The 27,640-nt window shown below is 41.0% G+C and overlaps 1 protein-coding gene across 1 annotated transcript in view; it reads right to left on the bottom strand.

Annotated features, from left to right (window-relative positions):
- The window catches only part of dcc (DCC netrin 1 receptor), a gene marked incomplete at both ends in the record, with an annotated part of 329,103 nt that overhangs the window by 51,068 nt on the left and 250,395 nt on the right, over positions 1–27,640 (bottom strand). Inside the window, 9 exons of the mRNA XM_083929753.1 lie at positions 963–1,079; positions 1,436–1,659; positions 2,780–2,942; positions 11,038–11,103; positions 19,419–19,451; positions 19,565–19,759; positions 20,577–20,684; positions 26,276–26,414; positions 27,041–27,279. Of these exons, the coding sequence (XP_083785879.1) occupies positions 963–1,079; positions 1,436–1,659; positions 2,780–2,942; positions 11,038–11,103; positions 19,419–19,451; positions 19,565–19,759; positions 20,577–20,684; positions 26,276–26,414; positions 27,041–27,279 (1,284 nt within the window). The remainder of the gene's footprint in view (positions 1–962; positions 1,080–1,435; positions 1,660–2,779; positions 2,943–11,037; positions 11,104–19,418; positions 19,452–19,564; positions 19,760–20,576; positions 20,685–26,275; positions 26,415–27,040; positions 27,280–27,640) is intronic.

Here is a 27,640-nt window from a genome sequence, read left to right as displayed (position 1 = left end):
GTGTAAAACATGTTCAGATGATGATGGGTCTGGTCATGGATTCAGGAATCTGTGCAGGTATACACTGAAGATATTTGGACCTCTTTAGGGCACAAAACAGTCCTTACAAAGGACCACATGGGAATTTACCACATATGAAACACTGTTCATATGTGATTAATACAGATCATTTTCAGCTAACTCATATCCTGCTCACCAGCAGCACTAAACTTGAAACAATGTTTCAGTCATAAACCCTTGTCAGGCATCAAACTCACATTATGAAACAACAACTAGAGCCACAGGCCGACTGAAATAAGGATTCACAGTCACCCTTTAAAGCATCAATAATTGATTAAAAAAAGAAAATCTCTAAAAAGAGACCAAAAAATCAGGAGCAAAATCTTAAGTGCCCCCCCAAGAAACAGTACGTCCCCATTTAAGGTACAGTGTTAGCCATGCTAGCGGTGTGGCTCAGGTGACAGGAATGTGGATAGCTTGGTACACCACTAAACTTAGACTTTGGGGATCCCCTGAATTCTCACTTTAGTGCCAACACTAGGTGAACATTTGTGGCTTTGAGTATAATGTCTCAACAATTATTGGATGGATTGGTTAAGACATTCCTGTTCCCCTCAGAATGAAATGTAATAACTTTGTTAATCCTCTGATTTTTTACCTAGCCCCCTCCTCAGGTCAAAATTCAACTTGTCCAATACTTTGGACTAGGGCAGCAGAATTACATTAACGTAGGACATCACTTCCAGCAAACTTCACAGAAAAATAGGGCAAAACAGCATCACAGCTGCTAGCATGGATGTAGACGCTTCACCTGCATTCCAATACCCATACTACCATACTACCATACCATTTAAAGATATAATCCGTAAGATTTCCATCTATTTAATTGTCTTTTAAGTTCCTGTGTAAAGAAAACGGAGAGCCAGGAAGAACATTCACACGCAAACGGCTGTGTCACTTACGTGTGTTGCTTGGCTGGGAGTCCATAGGAATCATCATTTTCCCTCGTGTCCCCCTCCTGGCGGCCAGGGAGCGCTCCAGTGTGGAGATACTGCTGGACACCTCGTCAGCGTCAGCTCCTGAAGCATCAAAACATTCAAATTTAAGAGCAGGGATTCAAACATCCCCCCCCTTCTTTAAACTGTCAAAAGATAATTTTAAATTATCCCAGCCAACTATTTTCCATGGTGGAGATATATTGTTCCTTAGTACACTCATGATGAATGAGGCTTCATTAAATCACTAATGTGATCATAAAGTCATAATGGATAGAAATTAACACAAGAAGACATATTGAGCATGCAGATTATTAAAGGAATTATTCATTTTAGTGTTCACATTATTGTGGAGATTTTGATGTTGCCAGGCAACATAGAGATGAACCCTAACATGAAATCTGTATCTAAAGAGAGTGACATCAGCACCCATCCTGTACCTGAGTGGCTGCTCTTGCTGCCTATCTGGCTCTCTGATTGGCTGTGTGCCACCTGGGGGAGGTCCTGGCAGGACTGGATGGGAGAATCATGTCCGGATGGAGCAACGCTGGGAGCTTTCTCCATGTTCTTCATCTCCATCTCCTCATGATGGATCCAGAGGTCAGGGGGTCTCAAGTCCTTCTGGCTGCCCTTCCTCTTACTGGCACTGTGGCTCGCTCTCTTCCTGCAGAGAGGACGAGATAGGTGAGGAAGTTTTGCATGTAGAACAAATCCAAGCCTCCCTTCAGTCAGATTTTACAGATGTGCAGAAACGGCTATCATGTACTAAGCTTCTTCTTAACAAATCCGAATCATCAAACATTATGATGTTTGAGACGAGGCTAAAGCTGAAATCTGTACCCGATTCATTTGAAATCGACTGCATCGACGACACTCCTCTGCATAACGTTGAAAGTTTGTATGGTTAGACTCTCAACTCACATTTAAACTTCATGTAGATCACGTTTTACGCAAATTCAATTTTGGTCTCACCTCATTATACGGCTCTCATAACTGCTTTACTTTAAGTGTCCCGAAGAGACGCGTTGATCCACTGATACCTCTACTGGACTACGGTGATGTAGTGTATCATAATGCCCAGAAATCAGACGCCCTTTTTTCACCCATCACTGCATAATGTATACTGGACTCAACTGGCCATCACTAAAGGTAAGAAGGCATTTACACTACTATTTACTTATATATAAATGTATTTTGTGGAATTATCCCCCTTACCCTTCAGCCTTCTGACACCTTACACATCGAAAGATAATATCAGAGCTTTTATGTTGAAGGCCCCAGCCGACTGGAATAGTTTACCTGGTAATATCAGGTCTGCTTCCTCACTGAGGAGTTAGTTTTCTCACTTTGTCAAGGTCTGCTCCTGTGTAGAGTGAATTCTTGTATGTGCATGCCCAATGTGTTTTGTTAAATGGACTCACTTTATATCTTTGCTGTTGATTTTATGTTGGCCATTATGGCCCTCTTTCATTTGTAATAACCCAATGTTTTTCATGATAATCTTTGGTGGGTCTGTCTTTTTATTCTTTTTTTGGTTTTGGTTTTGGTTTGTTTTTTTGTTTGTTTGCTTGTGTTGGTTGATTCTTTACTGTGTTTACAGGTTTGGGTTTAATAGTCACAGATCTTTTGATTTGCTTCAAAGTTTCAGACCAGTGTCAGTTGGTAGGCACAGACTTGAGACTAAATTTCTATTAAAACACAACCGGAACAGCTCATCGTCCATCTGCCTTGTTACCCTGACAGCTGTTCACTGCCATTGCACAGATGAATGAAAAATGTCTTACTTCCTCTGCTGGGCGGAGGAGCGCCGGGTGCAGATGAGCGCCACGATGACGACCACAACCACTGTGACAGCTCCCACAGAAACCACGATGATGACCAGGAGGTTACTGTTCTTTTGAGGTGTGGCGCTGCCATGAGGCGGACGCATCTGACCAATGGGAGACTCTGAAATACATATGTAAGAGAAGTGGAAGTCAGAAAGATATTAAACATCACATTTAAGTTTGTATATTGTCCTGATTTTAACCATAATATTCCATCATTCCATAATAGTTCACTTTGAAATATTTAGCGTTTTTTTGGACTAGAAACAAGCTCACATGAAAAAAAAAGAGTTTTAATTAACTTTTAGTTTGGAGTTCACTAAAATGGATTTTTCAAAATGGTTTTCATTTTACTTTTTTTGGTGGTAACTACACCACCAGATTAGATTGATAATTGTTATATTAAATTATATGAATTTTGTCATACATCATATCGGCTACACAGAAATGTAAAATTACATTTCAATGTCCATTAATTACTACATTTTATTATGGGCAGCCACAGACTTCCACAGAGGCTTTTGCACACATTTTGTAGATATCTTCCTACTTGTAGAAATCACAGTATTTTGAAAGGTGATATATCTTATTATGAAATGTTGACTCAAGACTAAAGATTGTTTTTTATAAACCACTTTGCATTTGCAGCAGAACAGGAAGTGTAATTGAATCATAAATAAACATTATGAAACATACCTATACAATACGTTACATCTCTATGATCCTGTTTATCAACCTTATGTAAGTCTTTTAAATAAAATGTACACTGTACTGTACTTACTGAGAGAAATCCAGAGTTTAGGTTATATTTTGGCACACAGCTACAAAATAAAAGCCTTGAGAAATATACCCAAAGTGGTTTGATTGGAATGAAAACACAAAGCTGCTGCTGCTGCACAAATCAATACACTCTGTGTGTGTGTGTGTGTGTGTGTGTGTGTGTGTGTGTGTGTGTGTGTGTGTGTGTGTGTGTGTGTGTGTGTATGACAGGTGTAAAGGGAGAAAGGGGAATTGATGACATGCTCTGTCATTCATTAACTCGACCTTGGAGCAGAGAGAGAGAAAAGAGGAAACAGAAGCAGCATGAAGTCTGTATGGAGAGAAGAGGGAAGTGTGTTAAAGAAAGAGAGAGAGAGAGAGAGAGAGAGAGAGAGTCAGATTTGGGGGTGGGAGGGATAATAGTGAAGGGTAAGGAAGAGAGAAAGGTTGGTGGAGGAGAGGAGAGGGGGAGGAGCTGGAGGAAAGACAGATTAAGAAAAATGTGACAGGTTCTCTCTCTGTGTCTCCCCCCCCCTCTCTCTCTCTCGCTCTCTCTCTGTCTCTCCCTCTCTCTCCATTTCTCTCTCAATGAAAACAGCCATCCATCAAAGCTTATAGCTGCAGCACAGGGAGCACAATATCACTTTCTTTTCCTTTTGACAGTAGATTTCATCGTCTTTCACCTTAATTTCCATTAGAAGCCTGACCCTTTGCTGTACGCCTGTCACAATACCACTATTTAACACTTGCATACACAACACTGAATAGGATACATTTGTTTAAGGACACACGGCGCTGGTACAGAAGAAGTCACTGAACACATAAACACATTTTATTTGATGTAATTGTTTGATTGAAAATCTGAATGTAGATCTGTTATTTTGGTTTTATAGCTTCGGCACTGTTGATTATTATCGAACGTAAATGAACAGTAATTGTGATGTTATAAACGTGGTATCTAATATACAAATATTGAGGTATGGATACTTTTGACGACCTTACTTTGCTGCCGTCTGCTCAGCTGGTTGACCGCGGCGCTGTGAGATGACCATAATGTGTTACAAAGCGTATGAGAATGATACTAAAGAGTTCCAGAGTTTACCTAAGTTTACACAATCTTTTCCTAAATCTAACCAAGTGGTTCTGTTGCCTAAAAAATTTAACCAAGGGGTCCGTATCAAGTTTTGAAATCAAGAGGGTTAAATGAATAAATTAGACTTTTTGTCAGATGGAATCCAAACACATAACTCTTAGGGCGCACTCACTGTCCATCCGTACCGTGCCCCAGGAAGTTTCACGGCTAAAGTCTAGTTTGTTTGACCAGTGTGAGTGCAACCGTACCGCTTCTAGTTGCTGTACGCTTGCCGGCCACGGCCCGTTTGGGAGACGTGGGCTTTTGTAAAGCACGTTTGCACATGTATGAGGACGAGCTTGCGCACGTGTACGAGCACGAGCACGAGGCCTATGGCGGTTCTATTCAATTCAAGTCAAGTCAATTCAATTAAATTCAATTCAATTTTATTTATAGTGCCAAATCATAACAAAAGTTATCTCAGGACACTTTACAAACTAGGTAAAGACATCATTTTATGTGCACCTGTTCGGACATATAAAAAAAAAAAAGACGGACCATGCGCGGACAAGTACCCTAAAGCACAGGGCACGGTACGGACACACAGTGTGAGTGTGCCCTTAATATGATATTGCTCTTGACCCCACAGTGAGGTGGTTTTATATGGTGGACAGGTTAGCTTTTCACTCCATATCACAGTTGACTGGATACATTTATGTAACCGCACCTGAGTTCAAGATGTAAAATATTTATATAATATATAAAAAATTGTACCAGAGGGATGAGGCATTTTGTTACTCAAAACTGTTTTTATATAACATATATTTAGCATGTAATGGACACAGGAGTGGAAGTTGGAAACTGTACTTTTCATTACGCTGTTTCTTTTGAATTCTATTATCATAACACAGTCATGGTTTACTGGGACATTTAATGCCATTAATAAGACCTGAGCTTTTCCTATGATGAGCTCCCACTAAGAACACTGAGACCATATACTTGGTGTTCTGGGAGTTTGAGAGTTTTAATTCTACAGCTAAAAACTTAAAAATGGTGGGTATTTAATGGGCTGTGTCAGAGTAGAATCAATATGTTTAAATCATAATTAAAGCATCATGGTATTTAATAGACAAATAAAGGATTCAGTCAGTGGCGTGCATAGACTTTTTGTAGAGCAGGGGCAAAAATGAAAAAAAAAGGGCACATTTAGCAATGTCCTCACTGTACTTTAGCACACATTTTTGGCTTCTAGAGGGCACTTTAGCACACATTTTGGCTCGCAAGAGGACACTTTAACCCGCGTTTTGGCTCCTAGAAGGCACTTAAGCACGCGTCTAGGCTGCCATGAGGGCACTTTAGCACACGTTTTTCAACAACTGGGCCACAGCCCCCCTGTGGAGGTAGCTCAACAGCCTTCCTATAGGGATTTAAAACTGTAACAGTTTAGTTTATGCACCTATAATTTCCTAATAATTGGTTATGTAATTAAGTGCTTATGACAGGAAAGACTAAGATCTGACCCAGTTATTTGAGTGACAGTTTGGCTTGCAGAGCTTATAAGTAGCTAAGCTTGGCACTTTATCTGTTGAAATTAAAAGGATTAAGAAAGATTTTAAAAGAGGTAACAATTAGACATAGCACGTGGCATCATGGCAATATAATCCCGACAAGTCTGAGTGTACGACAGAATTAAAGCAAGAATTGTTTCATACAGTGAATGAGAATTTTATGGACTGGCAAATTGAATTGTAGCTGACTGCTATAAGTGAAAGGAGCTGGAGCTGATAGAGAGGAAGTCAAAGCTGAGCCACGAGCAACATGTATGTTACTGATGTAACAGGAGCACAACCTAACAACCTCAGCTGGGATGCCCTTGAGCAGGGCACTGAATCCCCAGTGGCTCCGAAACACCGTGTGGAATAAATCAGAAGCTGTCAGCCGCTCAGTCGGTTGAAAGCCACAACAACGTCAACACATCAGAACAAAGCCCACAGGAAGGGCAGAAATCCAGCAGGGACACAAAGCCGAGCAGCTACAGAGAAACTCAAGCAAACCACCAATTCTGGGTGATTCACACTAATTTCATTTTATATATTTCTTTTTCAACTGCTGAGAGAACAAACATAAAACAAATGCTTGATCTGTAGAGAAACAGGAGGAAGGAAATACACATCGGTCAGGTCTTTAATGTGAACATCACAGCTGCCTGTCAGACAGAACAATGGTCATATTTTCATCATATTACATTAAGTTCTATTTGTAATACTCTCCCACTAGTCTTCGTGGACAAATGTTTTCTGCATATTAAAATCTCTTAAATGAGCTCAATGAGCTCAGTCATCTGTCAATCAGTTAAGACTAAGGTCCAGATTGAGAAAAAAAAACATCTACTGTATAATTCTGACTAAATGCCTAACATGCTTTGCTAAGCTGTTAGCGAGGCTGTAGACTATGGTTCTTGACATTAAAGGATTTCTGTTTATATAAATACAGGGTCTCTGCAGGTTTCAACAAGCTAAATTTAAGATTTTCTTAGAGCTTTTTAGGACCATCATAAAAGCAATTTAAGACCCATTTCACACAAAAAATGATGAAGCATATGAAGGAAAATCAGATTCCCAGAATTACTTGCAAAGTAGTTGTATTTATGAACATGACCTCACAGAACCAAGTGCAATGATCTCTTTTTTAAATTAAAGAATGAATATTAAATTTGATAACATTGCATATTGCCTTTTCTTTCTTAAAGTGAAACTGGACATATACTGTATACATTTTTCAAATAACGAAAACGATAATTGGATTAAAAAAACTAAGAAACTAAGGCTTGGCCTTGGTTCATAGCTTTTTTAATAGAGTCTATGGTTCCTAGTTTGGAGTTAACACGTTTATAAGGAACATCACCACATTTTCAGGAGCTCGAATCTCTGCACATTTACAAATGACTGCGTTTACATGGACAAGAATACCCCGGTTAAGATCATATTTGAGATATGGTGTTTACATGAGCACACAGAAATCAGGTTATTCATATTCCCCGTACATAAATACCATTCTGTTTGCGAAGGTGTTGTGTTTACAGACGGAAACCAGCATCAGGAAATATGAAACACTACACCGTACATTTACTAACACTTCACAACATTGCTGCTAATTTATTCTCTGCTCTGATCACCAACTACAGCTGTCTGCTCTGTACACACACACACACACACACACACACAGACACACACACACACACACGGTGGACGAAGATACACAACCTCTTACATTAGAGACAAAACTCACTTTCTATTGAACATCACTCCAGAAAGTGAGACGTTTTCGCTGACACACGATTTAAAACAGGTTGCCGCGTACTGCTGCGGCTGCCGCCGTCTTGGCACCGCTGTCTTGGCACCGCTGTCTTGGCACCGCTGTCTAATGATTTTAATCTAAACTTTAACCCAAAAATGAAATAAAAAACATAGCGATGTGACTTCATAACTTTATTAGAGTAACATGCATCAATTCTGATGTAAGACCTGGCAAAATTGTATTTAAGACTTTGTTTAACAATTTAAGGCCTAAAATTCAGATTATTGTATTTCAGACTTGTTAAGTCTTTTTACCCTGAAATAGCCGTCTTTTCATCACGGTTTTGGTTCATTGTTTAGGTACATTACCTCTGTATTTCTCAGTATTCCAGAGTTATGGAGTATCAGAGGAAGGATTAAAGTAAAAAAAAAAAAAACACTCTTTGAGACGTTAAGGATGTGACGAGCTCACTAGCAGGCATATGTCATCGGCATATGTCAACAGTGTTGACACAATGTGAGTCATGTTTGTACAATTGTAAAGCCTTCTTGGAAGGCCAGGCATCATAAAGGGAGTAAAATTGCTATATACCTTTTAGCTAAGTGAAGTTTCACTTAGAAAATGAGGGTTCAAAATGTCTCCCATTAAAGGTCCTTTTGAACAGCCATGCTTTTGTGCAAGTGTTTGAGTGTTTCAGCCTTGACAACAGCCGACACTTCTGGAGAAAATGAGAACGTAAAATATATAATAAATGTGTATATCAGCAGCCAAACTGTCTTTCACGCAGACCCCCAGCCTGCTCCACACTGTCCGTGCATCAGAGCATCTACAGACAGCGAGCATAGAAACCTGCAGAACTGTGTAACCTGATGGAAAGAGCCAAGGGTGAATATTCTCTGCCGGTCGTTTTTCAAGTGAGAGGAAGCATCGCGATATAAAGGGTGACACCGCGTTAAGGATGAAATACGGCAGAGGCGATGAACGAAGCTTTGCCCTCGCTGACCTGCCATAAAGCCAGAGCAGGGCGGAGGTCAGAGAGGACGGATTTATGATCACCTCCAGCAGCAGCAGCGACAACACTGACAAAATGTTAAAGACGGTCCTCAGATACACACGCTTGCACGCACACACTGCTCAACTGTCCTCCAATGAGACGCTAAATCACTGTCAGCTACAAACCCTGACCTCTGACCTCTCTGTGGAGGAGGGGTAACTGAAACATTTTTTTCTTTAAACAGAAATGAGAGCAGACACTTATGGTTATAATCATGAGCACTAGTTTCAGTGTTATTACCAGCAACAGTATAGAAAATTTCCATTAGCATTAGTGTAAGTAATGTTATCATCGATATTAGCATTAGCACAAGTATAACCATCAGCTTTAACATTATCATTAGTGTGCATTATGACTGAGGTAAGCAGGAGTAGGCCTGTTAGCTTTAGCATTAAATTTGAATTAATGTTGGTATTGACTATAATATTATCATTGTCTTCAAGGTTAGAACCAAGACCCAACCACAGCTGTTTGATCCAATCAGAAAGTGCCAAAAACTGCAGTTCTTTGAGTGTCCACTAGGGGCTGGTTTCATAACAGAGCAGTTTCTCATTGACCCCCATGTTAAACAGGCCATTTACACAGCATCATTAAACCTGTTTAAGGCCTGGTACAAAAAAAACATTCTAGTCTGTATGTTTAGGTCATATCTCCATGACAACACTGAGGGGGGTGAATTTTTTTGTACCAGGCTAGTTTTTATTTTATTGGAGGTTAAAGTTTATGAATAATTGGGGGCGTGGCCCCTTGAGTGACAGTAAGCCTCTGGCCCTCTCTTCTCCTCAGAGGTAAACGTCAGCCAGATGGACGTATCTCCCTCCCCCCAACGTCACATACATGCCTTTTTTGGTGAGTAATGAGGTGGAGTCAAAGTCTGACAAGATGATGATTGGATCAACTTGAAAGAATGGACCCAAGCGGGTATGCTACGTTGCCATTTTTTACAGTCTATGGTTATTAATAGTATCAACTTTGGCATTGGTGTGTGAATTAACTAAAATTACCATCATGTAAATATGAAAAATACAATGCTGTAGTAATAATCATGATTTGTTGTCATCTGAGTTATCATATTTAAAGCGTCAGTGATTTAGTAGCCTGTTGGAGAACTGCAGTGGCTGACATGAAAACATAAATGGCCCCATGTAGAGCCAGTGTTTGGTTTGTCCCTTCTGGGCTACTGTAAAAATGGCGGTGCAACATGGTGGGCTCAATGGAAGAGGACCCGTTTACATGTAGATATAAACCGCTCATTCTAAGGTTTTCTTATTTCCAGGTGATTATACATTAATGAAAACCATTTCTGCCAATAGACCCCCCTAAATCATATACACTGGCCCTTTCAATTTGCTGTGTCCTCAAAAATAATCAATAATGTTGTTGTTTTTGGCATTGTATTAAAAGATACAGACAGGATATATATATATATATATATATATATACCACCCCACTATTTTAATCCTGTTCCTCATAAAGATTATTTTCTCCAGTTTGTAAAAACACTGATTCATTGGGAGATAGTGAATATAATTAATTTTTCCTGCCGGCGGCAATGTGAAAACAAACAGGAGGCAACACTAACGGACTGTAAATCAGCAGCTCCTCTTCAGGATGCAGCGAGTCATTAAACTAAGTTTAGACATGACTGAGCTGAGTGATCAAAGAAAACAACCAAGATGCTGTGATAACCTAATGATGCTACAGAACACCTCACACCTACACACACACACACACACACACACACACACACACACACACACACACACACACACACACACACACACACACACACACACACACACACACACACACACACACACACACACACACACGTGTGATTAGCTCAGCTCCCAGGAGATTTGGTTTCATTGCAGTAAATATAGTCCAAATACAATTCTACTTTCTGACAATCAGATATGGTCAAGCAGAAGAACAGTGTATGTGTGTGCATGTGCGTGTGTGTGTGTGTGTGTGTGTGTGTGTGTGAGTGTGTGTGTATGTGTTTGTGTGTGTGTGAGAGAGAGAGAGAGTTACCATTGATGCTGCTCCTGTCAATTAAGTTGGTGTCAGACGGCCAGTACGCATGGTCCCCCCCTCGACCTGAAATGCAAGATATAAACATGAATGTCAGGAGAAAACAACAACAAAAAATATAAATCAAAAATGGCAGAGATGAGGAGGAAAAAGCTGAGTCATTTTGCAGAGGAAATAGAGGGATCTGACAGAGAGAGATTGGTTCCTCGTTAGGAAATAAATGACTTTGTTGGGATGGTGCACAAGCACGCACATACACACACACACACACACACACACACACACACACACACACACACACACACACACACACACACACACACACACGTTCATGTCATACGTGTATGCTCTGTTGTTTTATCGGGCTGCCTGGATACTAACACATTATGGTTATTCGTATTGGTTGCCTTGCAGGCCTGTACTATAAGTCCAGAGGGATAACTTTTTTGGCTTCTGGATCTCTGGGTAAATAATGAACAGAGTTGGGGCTGCCATGTATAGTCTGTTATGTTCTTAATGAGACCACAGGGTACATACACAATGCAAAGAGAGCAGGAGAGGGGCTGTAGGGTTGGGGAATCAACAGGGGTCTGACAGCAATTTTTTTAGTTGGAGCCCTCTTGGTTTATCCAGCTATGGTTATAAGGGGCAAAGATAAACCACCTGATCTCTTGTCTTTAACAAACTACAAACAATCAGCAGAGGTGGGCAAGGCTGCAGTGCTTCAGTCCGGTCTCAGTCTTGAGTCCTGCACAGTTCCTGGTTGCTGATTCGTACAGAATAATTTCCTAATTCACTGATTAGTTTGATGTTAGACGATAGATCATCTTGACTCTTTAATTGATACATTAGCATTGGAAACACACTATTGACTAGAGCTGGGCAATATGACTCAAATCTTATATTACGTTATAGGTCATTTCATATCCCGATAACGCTTAACATCACAATGTGTCACAATGTGTTGCTTATTTTTGTTTCCTTGCTTAATGTAGGCTATCAATAAAGGTGAACTGCAAAATGCGTTTTCCAAGTATGTTCTTGGACTATTTATTATATTAAAGTGCACTGTGAACGTAATACACCTTTAAATTCTGGGCGGCGAGTCCAGCAGGTTACTGAGAGATGTGATTTCTGATTTCTGATACGGGAATCTTAATAAAAGTATTTGTTTTTATAACAAATGTGTTTTGTTTTTATCTTTCTTTGACAACAGCCGACGGTATATTGTAGTTTCACTTTCACAGCGCTGTTGGACTGACGGCACAGCCGTAGTTAGCCGTTCATTTATTAATTCCACTGAAACACTGCAGCCTCAAAGTCACATATTATGTGTGTGTGTGTGTGTGTGTGTGTGTGTGTGTGTGTGTGTGTGTGTTTGTGTGTGTGTGTGTGTGTGTCTGTGTGTGTGTGTGTGTCTGTCTGTCTCTGTGTGTGTGTGTCTGTGTGTGTGTGACAGTTGCTGTAATAATGCTCCACTCACTTCATCTTCACACACCCCTCAGCCTGTATAGTGCATGATTAATGACATCGCAAGATAAACGATAGAGCAAAATATGAAACGATAGATGTTTTTCTACCATCTTACGATAAATATCGTCATATTGCACAGCCTATTGGTAATGGTCTTGAACAGAACTGGATTTGCTCTGGACTCGGCCTTGAATTGGACTCGACTGAAGTTGGTCTTGACTTTAGCACTGGAGGCGAGTGTTTTGACACCCTGTCTTTTTTTTAGTCAAATGCATTATGCTTAATCATAGCCCAGATTCTACACATACCTAAGCTACATATTAGCCTGGTTTCTCCTTCAGGGTCAAACTGAATGAACCAAGACTAAAACACTGTTCTGGTTAGCCCTTCTAGGCCAAACTGAGCAAAAAAAGGCTAAATCGTTGGCCTGGTTTCTATTACAGGGTGAAATAAATCTAGCCAATAGCACATTACCTTTAGTCTGGTTACAGACCAGACATAATATCTGTCCATGTCTCTGTGGACACATCAATCAAAGACATGTAGTTGGGACTAAGAATGCCAAGGATAGCATCTTACCTAACTAACCATCGGCAGTACATCATCAGCAAAAAAAAAAATATACAGATGCAATCTTAAGGTCGACCAACTGAACACTCTCCACTTCTTGACTGCACAGATTGTGTCCATGAAAATCAAAAAGAAAATGGCCACCAAGAGACCACCTTAGTGGATTGCACAGAGAATAAACTTTTACTTCCTCAATAAAGTTGGACCCTTTGACATAGTCGCCACCAGAATAAGGTGAGCAACTGGACATTTCCAGTTCAGCAGTCAATATATTATTATATCCAACGTTATCCTTTATGAAATAAAAAAGAGGGACAATTCTGGTTACATGTATTTTAACCATAGTAACTGTCATAAAACAAGCAGCTCAGTCTTTCTTGTCTCATAAAATATGGGGTCATCCCCATGTTCTTGATATAAGCTACAGTATAAATATATTACATAACACTGTAATTTAGTTCAAATTGCAAAATGACAAAGGGACATTAGTGGCTGTAGAGGGCATAAGTTTTAATATTACAACAGTAGTTTTTTACCTGCATGTGGGTGATTTCAACACACTGGCTTAGGGAAACATACACTGAATATTTGGCCAAGGCAAAAAGCATTTCTGTTAGCATAAAACACTTTGAAATGTCTTCATAGCATGTCATTTTGAGAGGATATAGAGGATATGGAACATGGTACTCTAGCAACATAGATACGCTCCTTAAAATATTATTTCACTTTCCGGGGACAGGCTGCCAAAAACGAGGACTGTCCCGAAAAACAGGGACGTCTGTTCTTTGGAAGGGAGTGAGTCTCCATTTCCCAGCAGAGTCCCACAATCTCAGACTGGAAGCTTTATATGCGTTTATTCCTGTTTCCTCCCTCAGTATTTTAATTTATTTTCCCTTGTACACTAGCTGTCCCATCTGTGTGGCCACTATATTTGCAAGAGACCCACCGATTTATCTGCAGAACATCGGTAACGGACTGATTGACTGCCATCGGCCTATGGCAGAGGCCAAAGTTTATTTGTTGGGGGTTACTCGACAACAGTCCACTAGCACATGCTGCTAATGCAGCTGCAGAGAAGAAGCAAATGACAGACGATGCTGGCATGACATATGATGTAATAGGTCAAAGGTTGCCGTGCACATGAGTGGTTTGTTTACAGTGAAAGAAAATGTCGCAATGACGGGGTATTACACCATGTCAGAGAAAGATCAGTGACATAAACCGCCAGCAGCAAGACTTGATAACCACAGCATTTGAGAAAGCTCGAAAATAACCCACGGACAGAGCCATAGCTAAAGGGATTACTGTCAAGGTGATGGAGTTCATCGCATTAGATGAGCAGTCTTTCTCTGTTGTGGAGGGCGTGGTGTTTTGAAGCCTCCTTTCTGCCTACTGAAATCTAAAACACAGTTTAAGCAGAAGTTGAGCCAGCTTGTCAACTTTCAACACTGGAGGAAGAAGTTGTAAGAGAAAGTGAGAAACAAATCATCACAGAAGCTGTCAGAGAACAGAGACTGGGGACTGATTTTCAAAACCTCCACACTGTCACCACATCACCAACTGCATCTAAAGACCTCCATATCTCAAAGTAACTTAAAGTACTTGACGTGATACGTGCTTCTCCCACATTATAAAGCTAAAAGCTGGCTTCTTGCTCCTGCCAACAGCAGCAGCTAGATGATGAGTTCCCTGTGTTGTAAAATGTGAATCAGATTTGATGGTTCTTGCAGTTTGAAGCTACAGAAACATGTTTGATGAAAACTGGATTTTAAAACTCCATGTTTCTAAAAAACACACACACACATATACAAACACACACACACACACACACACACACACACACACACACACACACACACACACACACACACACACACACACACACACACACACACACACACACACACACACACACACACACACACACACACACACACACACACGTACACTTCATTATCTTTCTTGTCAGCAAGGCTTTGTGTGTGCATTAAACAGTGCGTATATTTGTCTGTGTGTTTACAGTGTAAGGTTCACAGTAACCAGGCTGAACACCATTCTTCTCTTCTCCCCTGGCAACACTTCTGATTTATGTGGAGACTGAGAGGGACCGTAGTGTGCACATACCACACACACATGCATAAGCGACACACACATCTGTCAGTGACAAACAGCACCATTTAACACCCTGACACCAGAGCTCAGACTCTGTGGTTGAGTGTCCCCCATCGCTTCACTGGGCTTGAGTCCAGCTGGACAATTTACAGAAAGCAGTGAGCACCTCAGAAAAAGGTGGCCTGAGTGCCAAATCCACCCTGAATATTATACTGAACTACTTATATGAATCTTCAAAGATGTAGATTGCTGATCATAGATCAAGTGAAGAGCTGTGTTGTATTCCTTCGCCTGGGTCCAGACCTTTGAATCTGCCCCCTCCAAGTTGACTGATCCGTCCGGCATCGGGACATGAGAGATGTTTCTCAAAGGAAATGAGGAAAAAGATTGCATTTAGCTCAAAGCACTTGCAAAACTGTCAACCTCGAGGAAACACCAAGCCCCAACCACAGCTAGCCTCTGGCCGTCACATCTCCTCGGAGGTAAACGTCAGCCAGATGGACATATCTACCTCCCCCCAACGTCACATACATGCCCTTTTTTGGCCTTGACGGATATGCTACGTCCATTTTTATACAGTCTATTAGAAACACTGATGTGCAAGTCATCATACCAGTGTAACGGCAATATTTTAGTGGGAATGTGCTTGTTGTCTCACAATGAACGCTCATTACCAGGGGTTAAATGGGGATTTGACCGGTGGGTGAACTTTACAATTCCAATGGGAAAAATGATTATGGGCTGGGGTGGGGATTTACACAATAATACACTCTACCATCACACCTAGCCTAATTCTGTCCTCAGATTTAAGTGTCTTTAAATATTTAAAAACCACTGCTGGAACCATCGTCACATCCCCCGTGCAGCAAAAACACACATTCCTCCAAAGTGGTGGTGAGGAACAGCAGCAAATGCCAGGAGTTGAGTTTTCATTCAAACTAAATTATGTCTGGTGTGTTAACTGCATGCCAGATTATTCCGAGCACACAGGGCCAAATTGCCTCCTAAATTACACTATGACCATTTGCTGACAAGAAGTGTAGCATTTAAAAGCTATTGTTTAAACAGCGTCTGATGCAGTCACTCCACTTAAAACCCACACTGCCTTCATTACATCACTTCCAGAGAACTTCACAGGGAACAATGAGGGCCTCAATTGTCTGTATTAACCAAATATTGTCTGATTTAGCTCAGTTAAAAACACAAAACCACCGATCCAACAGCGTGTGAGCGTTCCTTTCACTACTGTGTCAGTTTGGTACAACACTCGACATTATGTTCCCGTCAACTGACTGAAGCGGCTCAGATAAGAGATACTGGACTAACACTTGCTTTGCTCATAGACTCACACGGTGCGTTTACATTCAGTTTAAAAACCTGATTATATTCGGGTTAAGGGCCTACGCCGGTTTCTCAAACACCATGTAAACACCATACCCCGGTTAACCGACCCAGAGAACTCCTTTAGTAACTGAGTTCTCTTGCATGTAAACGCTTAACCCGGATTATCCCGTGTTTCTCCTCTGTGTATGCTCCGTCAGTTATAACTCGTCCTCCCCACTCCTGAGCAGTGGCTTTTCACTCGGAAATAGAATAAACCAGGTGACCTTCAAACCGAGGAGGACTTTGCAACGGCAAGTAACATCACTACCAACAAGAACCTTTTCTGTCCAAAATCTTGTGATTTTGACAAAGGTGAACCCGAGAATAAAGCCTTATTCAGTCCAGCTATATTTTGGCGGAGCGCCGCCTCTTGTACCAGAGGTCGAGTTACTCTGTTTTTTTCCCATTCAACCCCCTTTCATGGATACGTGGTGAACTTCAATAATCCGATCATTCCCTTAACCGAGGAAAGACCATTTTCAGGTTACTGCTGTGCATGTAAACGACAGTGGTGTGCCACTGCAGAATGAAACACTGATATCTAACTGCCAATATCAGATTAATTTACTCATTGATTGAAGGTGCTGGATTCCTCTGCACTTCTGGATCGTTCCGTGCCACCTTAATCCCTGCTCCATGTTGTGAAAGACATTGAGTCTACGCCTATCGGATGAAATGTTCCATACAAATAAATTTGATGTGACTCGACTCGGTCTTCTCACTAAAAAATCAAAATACAATTAAGCATTGAAATCTACAAAATGATTCGTCCTATTCTCTGAGCTTCTGTGAGATTTCAAAGTTTAGTGATGTAAAATTAAAAAGTTTTGAGAGTTCATTGGCATCATGCCTCCTTCTGCTTGCTGTTTGCTGCGGCTGATGAATAGACCCGGCGAACAGAGCGTTCATTATGTCTGAGTTAATTTGATGAACTTAAATATGGTAAACAGCTCTTTTCCATCGCCTCTCATAAGTCTGAATTAATAACTACAAGAGACTCTTTATCCTCTCTCGCTCTCTCTCTCTTGTTATTTATCTCTCTCCGAGGAAGGTTTTTTCCTTTTATTTTTATCCTGCACATAACAAACAACGTTCCTTCAGCTTGATGAGTCAGGGTTGTTTGCATAAAGTGAAAAACACAAACTCAATTCAGAAGAAAATTGAGAAACTGCCAGTGTTTCCATCATTTTTCCTCATTGTCTCTTTTTCTTGTTAAATTATGTCTCATCAGTGTACATGAGACTAGATTTCAGCCAATCATCCCTCCTGTCATCTCTCCCCCCTTAATCCGCCCTTCCTTCCCTCATAGTCTCTTTCAACTTGTTTTCTCCCTTCTCTCCTTCTGTTTTCTACTCTTTTTCTCTCTTCCTCCCATTCAGCCTTCTTTTCCTTTATTCTAAACTGACACAATGCCCGTACAAAACTTGTTTGTTTGGAACGTGCTGACATGGCCTCCAGTATTGTTGCTTGAAGCTTCCTCTAGAACGGCTCATCCAAACAGCTTCACCACACCCCTGCCATGACACAGCTGCATATGCATGGCAGTTGGGGAGCGTCCCTATGTTCCCCGCTTTGTATGTGACCGGGGAACAGCTGACCTTTTTTTAAGAAAAAGTGCTCAATGTTTCACTGCTTTTCACAGAAAGGGTCCTATGTTCCACGCTCTGTTATTTTACAGCAAATATGCCTATGTAGACCCTAACACTACCCCCCTGACCCTGACCCTAACCCTAACCTTAACCAGAGGGAGCAATTGTGCGGGAAGGTGGATACTTTAATAATTAAATCATCTCCAAATGTACTGTAGTGAGCGATGGAAACAGATACTAGGATTCCCCTCTCAATAGAGTGCTGCAAGAATGACTCCTAAAACACAGAACTTAACCTTGGTTTAGCATTTTTGCACTTCTTGTTACTTCATCTCAAAGTTTCTTGAATGTGTTTCTTAGTTGGATGGCTTGGTAGCTTGGAAGTATTTAAAAAAGGTATTTGCTAACAAGTGGCTAAATGAGACTACAGACGCCAACACGCCGTTACAGTGAAATCAGTTGGCAGCTAGTGGGTAGTGTAGTTCATTTATAGCCTGATGTTAGCTTTTTACTTCTTGCGATTTTATTCACGCTTCAGAAATCGTAAAAGTGGTGTTAATTTGTGAAAATGATCTTGCTGATTGACATGCGTACATATCATAAACTCTCATTTTAGACAAAGCTTATTTTCTGCAATGATCTAAAATCCAATGGAAAATTCCATTTGCTTTTTGTCAAGAGAACCAGGGCGATGCTCTTTTCTGTGCTGGCCTACAAAAATACATCATCCCTGCGGCACACTACACACTACATACTAGAGCCCTGCACAGGACTTAAAGGGATAGTTCAGATATTTTGAAGTGTTGTGTGGTTTGATGAGGTACCACAGTCAGTGTGTTGCTACACACAGGGCGGTTGGCACGCCCTCAGTTTGGAGAGGCAGTCAGGCATGAAAATATCTTTGTCAGTTTAAGTATACGCTACATTTGTAATATGTTCACTGCTTTACTTGCATAAAATAAGAGAGAGAGGATTAGAAGATCAGAGACAATTTGAGACATTCAATCATAACTAAAATGATTACAATGATTACTTGAATTTGAAGTGATCTGATAAAGAGGCGTGAAATGAGAAGGGTTTTAAACACACACACACACACACACACACACACACACATACACACACACACACACACACACACACACACACACACACACACACACACACACACACACACACACACACACACACACACACACACACACACACACACACACACACACACACACACACAGAGTTGGGGAAAAAGCCTACCTTGATCATTGGCCATCTTGTCTGGATGTTCCACTGAAACAGCAACAGAGAGAGTCAACATTCTTATAAAATATAGAACAAAGGAATACATATAGAGGTAATGCATTCTTTGATCTTCAGTCTCACACACACACACTCTGACAAACCTTTGGCGGTCTTGAAGTGAATGGGCTCAGACAGCGGTCCAACTCCCTTGGCGTTCTTGGCCTGAATCCTGAAGTAATAAACCGTGTCCAGGTTCAGATCCACAACCTGATGGGTCAGCCGGTCGCCTGTGATCGGCTCCATCACCCAATCATCTATCGGCATGTTCTTATCCAACGTGTAGTAAAGGATGTAACCTGATGGACAATAAATGATAAAAAAGATAATAGCGCAGCACAGTTAACATTGGCATTTTCCTATCTAGTTTTTATGAAAATATTTAATGTCTCAGGGACACCATTTATACAACTCAAGATATCCATCTAAAATGTATATGTTTAGCAAAGACACCTCATATGTCCATTGTTTTCCATCATAAATAATATTTTCATACAGAGAGTTTCATTACAGGATTAGAACTGACCTGCAGATCGAAGAAAACGTTTTATGAAATGAAATAATATGAATAAAAAATATGTATAAAATTCAATACAAATGTCTGATCTATGTGTGAGTGTGTGTGTGTGTGTGTGTGTGTGTGTGTATGTGTGTGTGTGTGTGTGTGTGTGTGTGTGTGTGTGTGTGTGTGTGTTTGCACTGTGTTGCGGTGTTAGCCCTGCAGGGAGTGTTGGATTCGTCCTCCAGGACACTGCAGGAGCAGCAGAGCTCGTTAAAACCGACGGGTTTACAGCCGGGTCAATCGCCCAGAGGAGGAGAGAGAGAACAATGGTGGAAAGTGTGTGTTTGTGTGTGCCTCGTGATTGGTTACACCATATGACAGCTGAATTCTTGTACAGTGTTTTGATACTGTAAGAAAATAATCTTTGTTTCCACTTTGTTTAACAGATGAAATGTTTAATCTATCAATGGAAAAATAATCAGATGGTTAATTGAAAATGAAAAAAAAAAGGAATTACCTGTGATGAAAAGTGCCTTTGAGGTGTAATAAAACACTGAGTGTGTACCTCGGATGAGTAGAGCTGTGGTGGTTGGTGTGTTTTTGCGAACCCTCACCTGTGATTCGTCCGTTAGCCTCCATCGGCGGTTGCCAGCTGATTAAAATGGCGCGTGGTCGTCCCTCACGACTGATCACTGTCAAATCTTTGGGGGCGGAGCTGGGAGCTGTTTCAATTATGGATGAACAGGAAAAAAAGTAGAATAACAAGTGTAAGTGTCAGGAGTGGTAGGATGAGATAATGGGGAAGATCATAGACTTTACATGAAGACGGATCGTTTGACTAATCCCAAAACACAAACCACATCATCTTGATCACCCCCTGGTGGCTGGCTGCAGTAAAAGGTCATACGTCCCGGTTAAAGTTAAAACAAGACAAGAATCTATAGCCATGGTAGCAGCTCTGCGAGGTTGTAACAAAGTAAGCATTGTTAACAGTTTAGCAAGGGTAATGTTAACCGTTTTCATAACTGTTACTGTATGGAATATAATTAATTTTGAAACATAAACAAAAGTACTGAACAAATAGTAATTTTGGCCTGCTGATGGTGTTGGTCAAAAGTCAGTTAATCACGCAATATATTGCAACTCATCCTGAGAGAGATATGAATATCTATATCGAGCTTAATGGCAAAACATCCATGAGTTGCTGAGACATTTCACTCCAAACCATAAAAGTGAACCTCATGGAGAATTGTCAGGAATAGAAAGGGGATCACCAGAGTCCGTAGGATTCATCGCAATAGTTCAGAAATTTCAGTCTGGGCCAAAGTGATCTGGCCAAGTGGCTGACTGAACACCATTATTGCTAATCCGCCTCCATGGCTCAAAGTCACCAGGATCTCTAAAGATACCCTGCATCCACTTTTATTTCAGTGAACCTATAGTAACCAAACCTGCAGCTAATTTGCTAATACCAAGTTTACCTGAAATTGCGAGCCAATAGTAACAATCCTTAAATTTCATAGGCTAATGGACCTTGATTAAAGTTTAAATGTTTAACGTTTAGACTGTCTACCATTGAAGTCCAACTAAACGTAAGTTAGACTCTCAGGTAGATATGTCCAAATGAAGCCTCATGAACCATTTTCATTATTTTCCACTAGATGGAGCTCTCTGTTCAACAAAGGGTCTAGTGGACAAAATACAACTAATGCTTCAGGAAGCTTAATTTGGACATCACTTTGCTCAGGTTTGAGCTCCTACTGTAGGGCTGTCACTGGGATCAGTGACACTGATATGCCTTTGGAATGCCTACTGGACGATATTACGGTTTATGATCTAGCTCCTACTGCTGTGCTCTTGGGGCTGCACCCGTCCTGTGATTAGCATAAATTGTACATTATATAACCTCCCCAGGTGAGTTTTGTTTACAGTGTGCATACTTTTCTTTCTCAGGCAGTCCTGTGTGTCTTGCTACATCAAGAGACTGGATGCATTGTTTTTACAGCAGTTAGTATCTCATCAGTGAGCCTTCAAGTCAGTGAGCCTTCAAGTCAGTGAGCCATCAAGTCTTTGCTAATAGTTAAAACCCAACTGAACTTAAAGTGTACAGCCGTTCTTTACCTGAAGTTCCTGACAACAATCTAACTCCAGTTTAGCTGCTCTGTGGCTTTGATGTGATGTTCTTGTATTCAAGTAATCTGCTCTGTGTGAACTTGAGAGAACTGTGAAGGAGGAAATTTCTGTCACTTTCCTGAACTGCCCTGTTGTACTGTGTCTGTCTGTTGTTAAAATGTCAAGCACTCTGCCTCACAACCAAGACTGAGGTTTTTCTCTCCTCAACTGTCACCATAGATGTGATTTAAGACTTGGTTCACACAAGGCCAGGCCTCAAAGCTCCCATTACAGCATTGGCTAATGAAACCACTTGTTAAATCTGACATGACTGAGTGTTGGAGGAAATCACAAGTTCCATCTGAGCCTGTTAGTTATGTTGACAACCTGTTCTTTTACCTCGGGAAAATACACTCATTTGGTATCCATCACCTAAGTAATAATTTAAAATAAACCCTGTTGTATTCAAATGAGTCATCAACCACTTCCATAAAACGAGAATACGTCTCACAGGCGTGTTATTAGTTGCAATCAAAGGCCATCAACACCCACAGCGTTGTTCAAGTATTCTGACTGATTTGACAGGTCGGAGGAGTTATGCTGGGAATTACATAAAGGACCTAACTAAGCCCTAATCCTTCAAATTAAGAGCCAATGGTTACAGTGAAGCAGCCATCAACTCAACTCAACTTTATTTATAGTGCACACAACCAGTGCTGCAACAAAGTGCTGAGTTAATGAATTCAGTGTTAACTCAAATGTATATTTTGAAAGACGGGTCTTACTTTCCAGTAAAAAAAAAAACCTGTATTTGTAGCTTGAGTGGACCACACAGTAATTGCATCACAACTACTGCTCAAGGTTGAACACCACAGCTCTTTCCCTCGCATATAAAATAATGACTGTTATAAAACCATGAAGTCAGTTGGAGGATGTCAGGGTGGATGGATAACACTGACAAACATTAGAGGCTGCTGGTTGTTTCCCGTTTCTTACCCACAGTCAACATTGGTTTTGTTTAACAACGGCTATGACCCCCTCCCCAATCTTTTTTTGGAAAGATTATTCTGGCAGTTTTCCAAGCTTTTATTAGATAGGACAGACAGGGAATGGGGTTAGAGAGAGAGGGGGGGAAATTCAGCAAAGGGCCACGGGTCGGAGTCAAATCCGCAGGCACTGCCTCAAGGACCTTCAGCCTCTTTACATGAGGCGACTGCTCTAACTACTATGCCCCCCGCACCCAAATCTTAACTAAAAGTTTGCTGTTGTAACTACGAAAATGAAGGTCCCCCAACCTTTATTTAGTAGTTATTTAAAACATTTAAAACCAATGTTTTTCTAACCTGAACTAAGTACTTATTTTATGCTACATCATCATCTTTCCCTCATGTTTGTGCCTTTACCTGACCAAACCTTGACCATATTGTTATCTGATCACTTTGGAAGGCACACAGGGTCATCAGATCACAAAACACTGACTGTATATATGTCGTTCTGAAGGGCAGTTACAAATGACCTGTTTTGTTACTGAATATTGTTTTGACTGTCAGCTCCCACAGGAGGTCATGCTATTCAAAGCAAAATTTGTCAAAAGACTAAATTATTGTCAGGACAAGGAGCCCAGCTAGATGTGCAACAGTAAAAACTCTAGCTGGGGTTTCAATTCAAACCCATTTGACTCTGCTGGAACATCAAAACTCAGCAAGAACAAGCTTCAATTTGCTCAAGACAAGCTCATTAGAGTTAGGAGGGGATTACCCTCTTGATCCAAACAACTGTATGTAGTCCCTGTAGCGTTCAGTATGACTGTTTGCGAACTTGCTAACTTACCATAAATGACATCAAGGCTTTACTTCTGTTTTTTTTTTTTTTTTTTTTACATTTACATTATGTTTCCTAATTTAAATGAAACCGATGAATGAAAAACAAAATCAATAGGTACTCATTAAAAACGTCTTTTCTTCAGCCATCAGGACAAAATGTTCATTTTTTTTTTTTTTACAGCTAGTAAGTAATATGGAAATAATAATAATGGTCTCTGATTGGAAAGGAAATTGTATTACAGTCAGATTATTTTATTACATCTAAGTGTACATGAAGTGAAGATTTTGTCCTGATGGTGATGCCAGAGGAATGCTCAGGGGATCACCAAAATCATTAGGATATCCCCTTGGGAGCCAAAAAATCCACAGCACATGTAATGTTTAGATGTTGAGAGATTTGCAGAGACCAAAGTGTTTATGGACCAATATCACCATTTCTACGAAATAAAGGTAAAAACTAACATAAACTGTAATGTAATGCTGGGGTTCAGCTGGTGTCTTTTGAACTCTGCGGTTGATTATTTTAAACAGCAAGGCAGAGGTATTAGAAGCTTTTTCTGTGTTTTGCTGTGGAAATGTGGTCAGTGTTTGAGAGTCCAGAGCTGGTGGATCACTGCAGGGACTGAGTGGGCTCAGTCCGTCTGCTCACTCTGAATGTCAATGTATTCAAGCAGGCTCTGGGGAGCCGGCGGGGGTGATGCTGTTCACGCTTAATTGGGTGACAAATCCGACAAACATGATTGTAAACATCCTGAAAGGGATACCTTGACATTTTGATTTCAGTCTGTGGTTGGGTTTCATTGTTGCAGACAGTTGTCGTGCTGCTTGTGTGTCTGTGTGTGTGTGTGTGTGTGTGTGTGTGTGTGTGTGTGTGTGTGTGTGTGTGTGTGTGTGTGTGTGTGTGTGTGTGTGTGTGTGTGTGTGTGTGTGTGTGTTTGTGTGTGTGTGTGTGTATGTGTGTGTGTGAGTTTGTGTGTGTTTGTGTGTGTTTGTGTGTGTGGGTTTCTGCCTTACGCCTCACTGCACTAAAACAGGATTTCTGTGCATTGTTTAAAGCATTCATTGCAGGAAACATTATAAAAGTTCCACTGTCATATTGTTTTTGTGAACCCATGTTTCCTGAACCTGCCCTCATTCAGTGTATCCCTGTTTTTCCCAGAATTGCTTTTAACAAATTCTCCAGAGAAAAACTCAACTGTCTAAGTGTTTAACGTGTCAGTGAAGAGGAGGTTATAGAGGAACATTATTATAAAAGAATCATCCACTTACTAGAATTCTAAGACTTAACACAAATGGGAGTGTGAAGGCTTATTCTTGACCTTGGGAACAGCAGCTTGACAACAAAAAACGTAACTATGGTCTACTTAATGGATGATTAGTTTAAGCAGAGCACTGAAGCCGCATGCGGGTTAACTACATTTGTGCTTCAAAGTCAGGACACGTCCACACGATGGAAAACGACCCCCACCCCGTCGTTCTTAAACACGGCCTTGACTCAAGAAATATCTGCGTCCACAGAAAACCAGTGAAACCGACTCCAAACGCTGTAGTACACATGCCAGGCCTGGATGTGGCGCTGTAACTGCCACAGAAATACACCAACAACAGAGAAGAAGAGACGAGGAGACGCTGTGGAGAATACAAACACCGGAGAGTTTCTCTCCAAATCTGGAGACTTCCCAAATCCTCCTCCATGCTGAAAGAGAAATGTGTCACTGTTTCTGGTGTTAGTGGAGACTTTTGTGGTGTATTGTTGTCAGAGTCCAGTTCCGTCTCTCTCCTCTCACGCAGCAGCACTGTTGTTATGTGATGCTGCTGGGTTAGAGGTCAGAGGTGGGGCGATGACGGCATCATTTAACAAAGTATGCGGTTTCACGCCATGAGGGCGTTTTCAAATCTTCCCACTCTGGGACCCGGTTTCAAAAGATACTGTTTTCATGCTCTGATAACACCGGCTGATTGTGGATGGCCGGCCAAAACCAGACTAAAGTTGTGCTGTTACAGGAAAACACATCTCCGTCCACAGCTGACCAGTAACATCCAATCATCATATTATGCAGCTGTAAAGTGTGGCCATTTTGCAACCTGTATGTCAAACAACATCCCAAAGATAAAGTTTGTGGTACACAGGCACAACTAAGACTAAATATAATTTAAAAAAATCTTGTTTTTAAAAATAATTTAATATTAAAAAGATGCCAGTTAGGCCTTAGAGATAGGCAGCCTGCCTATCATGCTGCTTGAGCAGGTTAGGATAAAAGAGAAGCAGTCTCCATCCCGAGGGTGTAGCTCCTGGTGCGTGATCACAGGTAACATCAATGTGGTCCTCACGAGGACAATACGAGAAACACGAGTGTGTGTCTGTCTGAGAGACCTACCTGCTTCATAGGTTGTGGCGTGCGCCGTCATACTCCAGGTGCTGGACTTGCGACCTTTGGTTACCATGACAGCAAACTCGTACATGGTGTTTGGTTTGAGGCCGGTGACAGTGTGGCTGAGCGCCGTGGTGTCTGCAGACTGGACACACAATATAGTTGGAGAATTAAGATGGTCTCAGAATAAAGCATAAGGTGAAGTTAGTCAAGACGGAAGACCAAAGCGACTATAACAATTTAATATAAATGGCAGATAAAATACAGATATTTTTGCCTTTGAAAAATAATTTCATAACACTTTGAGAGTGCGTCCATCCTCCAAGCATCTTATTTCCTGTCTGTTGTAGAGACTTGTGTTTTTACTTTAAAGAAAATTTCTATCTAAGACCTCAGCATCAACACCATTTTGTTTCAAGTTTTAAAGTCATTACAGGTCAGTCCAAAGTTTAGTTCCAAGTTAAGACTAAAGTTAAGACAGAAAAGTCCCAAGCCATGTATCAAGTTAAAAGTTAAGTCCCAAGTCATGACAGGTCAGTCCCAAGTTAAGTCTCAAGTCAAGTCTAAAGTTAAGCCAGGAAAGTCCCAAGTCAAGTACTAAGTCTAAACAGGTACATCTCAAGTTGAAATGCACAAGTCATTGGTTTTACAGTCAAGTAGTCAAGTCTAAAGTCATCAGATTCAGGACTCAAGTCAAACTCATGTCCAAGTCATGTCCACACCTCTGGTAGAGATAACACTAAAGTAAGAAGTGGACACAATTGTGTTTACCTTGTACTTTCCACTGGTGGAGTAGCTGGTCTTCCACTTGACAGAGTAGTACCGGACCTCAGACGCCTTCTGGTTCTTGGTCATGGAGTTGTCAGCCCATGAGACGCGTACCGAGTCCGAGGACAGAGCCACAGCTTGGACCCCCACTGGGGGGATCATGGGAGTGCTGGTGTCTGGCATGGGAGTGGGGTATTTATCAAAGAGGTGGAAGAGGTCATCCTCAGATGGGTCTATGGGGTCTGAGTTAACAGTAACCAGGGTGTTTGGGGATAATTAATGAAATCATTCAGTACAATGAATGTGTGATAATGAGGATTTATATATGCAGACAGGAGTGACACAAGCATATATTCAGATAAATATAGGTTTGTTACGTGTTCATATACACACCGATGTAAAAACCAAAAACATAATAAATACATACGATGACATGCAAGTTTGGAAGCAAGATGCAGCAGGCAGCCATGTTTGTTTGAGAGGAGGGAAGAAGAAAGGAGGAGTGGATGGATGTGGAAGTGAAAAACAGGAGAGAGAAGAGAGAGAGACAGACAAAGACAAAGAGTAAGCCGACAGTGGGAGATAAAAGGTGTTACTTTAAAC

This window comes from Echiichthys vipera, assembly GCF_963691815.1.
Source record: "Echiichthys vipera genome assembly, chromosome: 16".
Taxonomy (NCBI): Eukaryota; Metazoa; Chordata; class Actinopteri; order Perciformes; family Trachinidae; genus Echiichthys; species Echiichthys vipera.
This window is presented reverse-complemented; position numbering and strand designations above follow the sequence as displayed.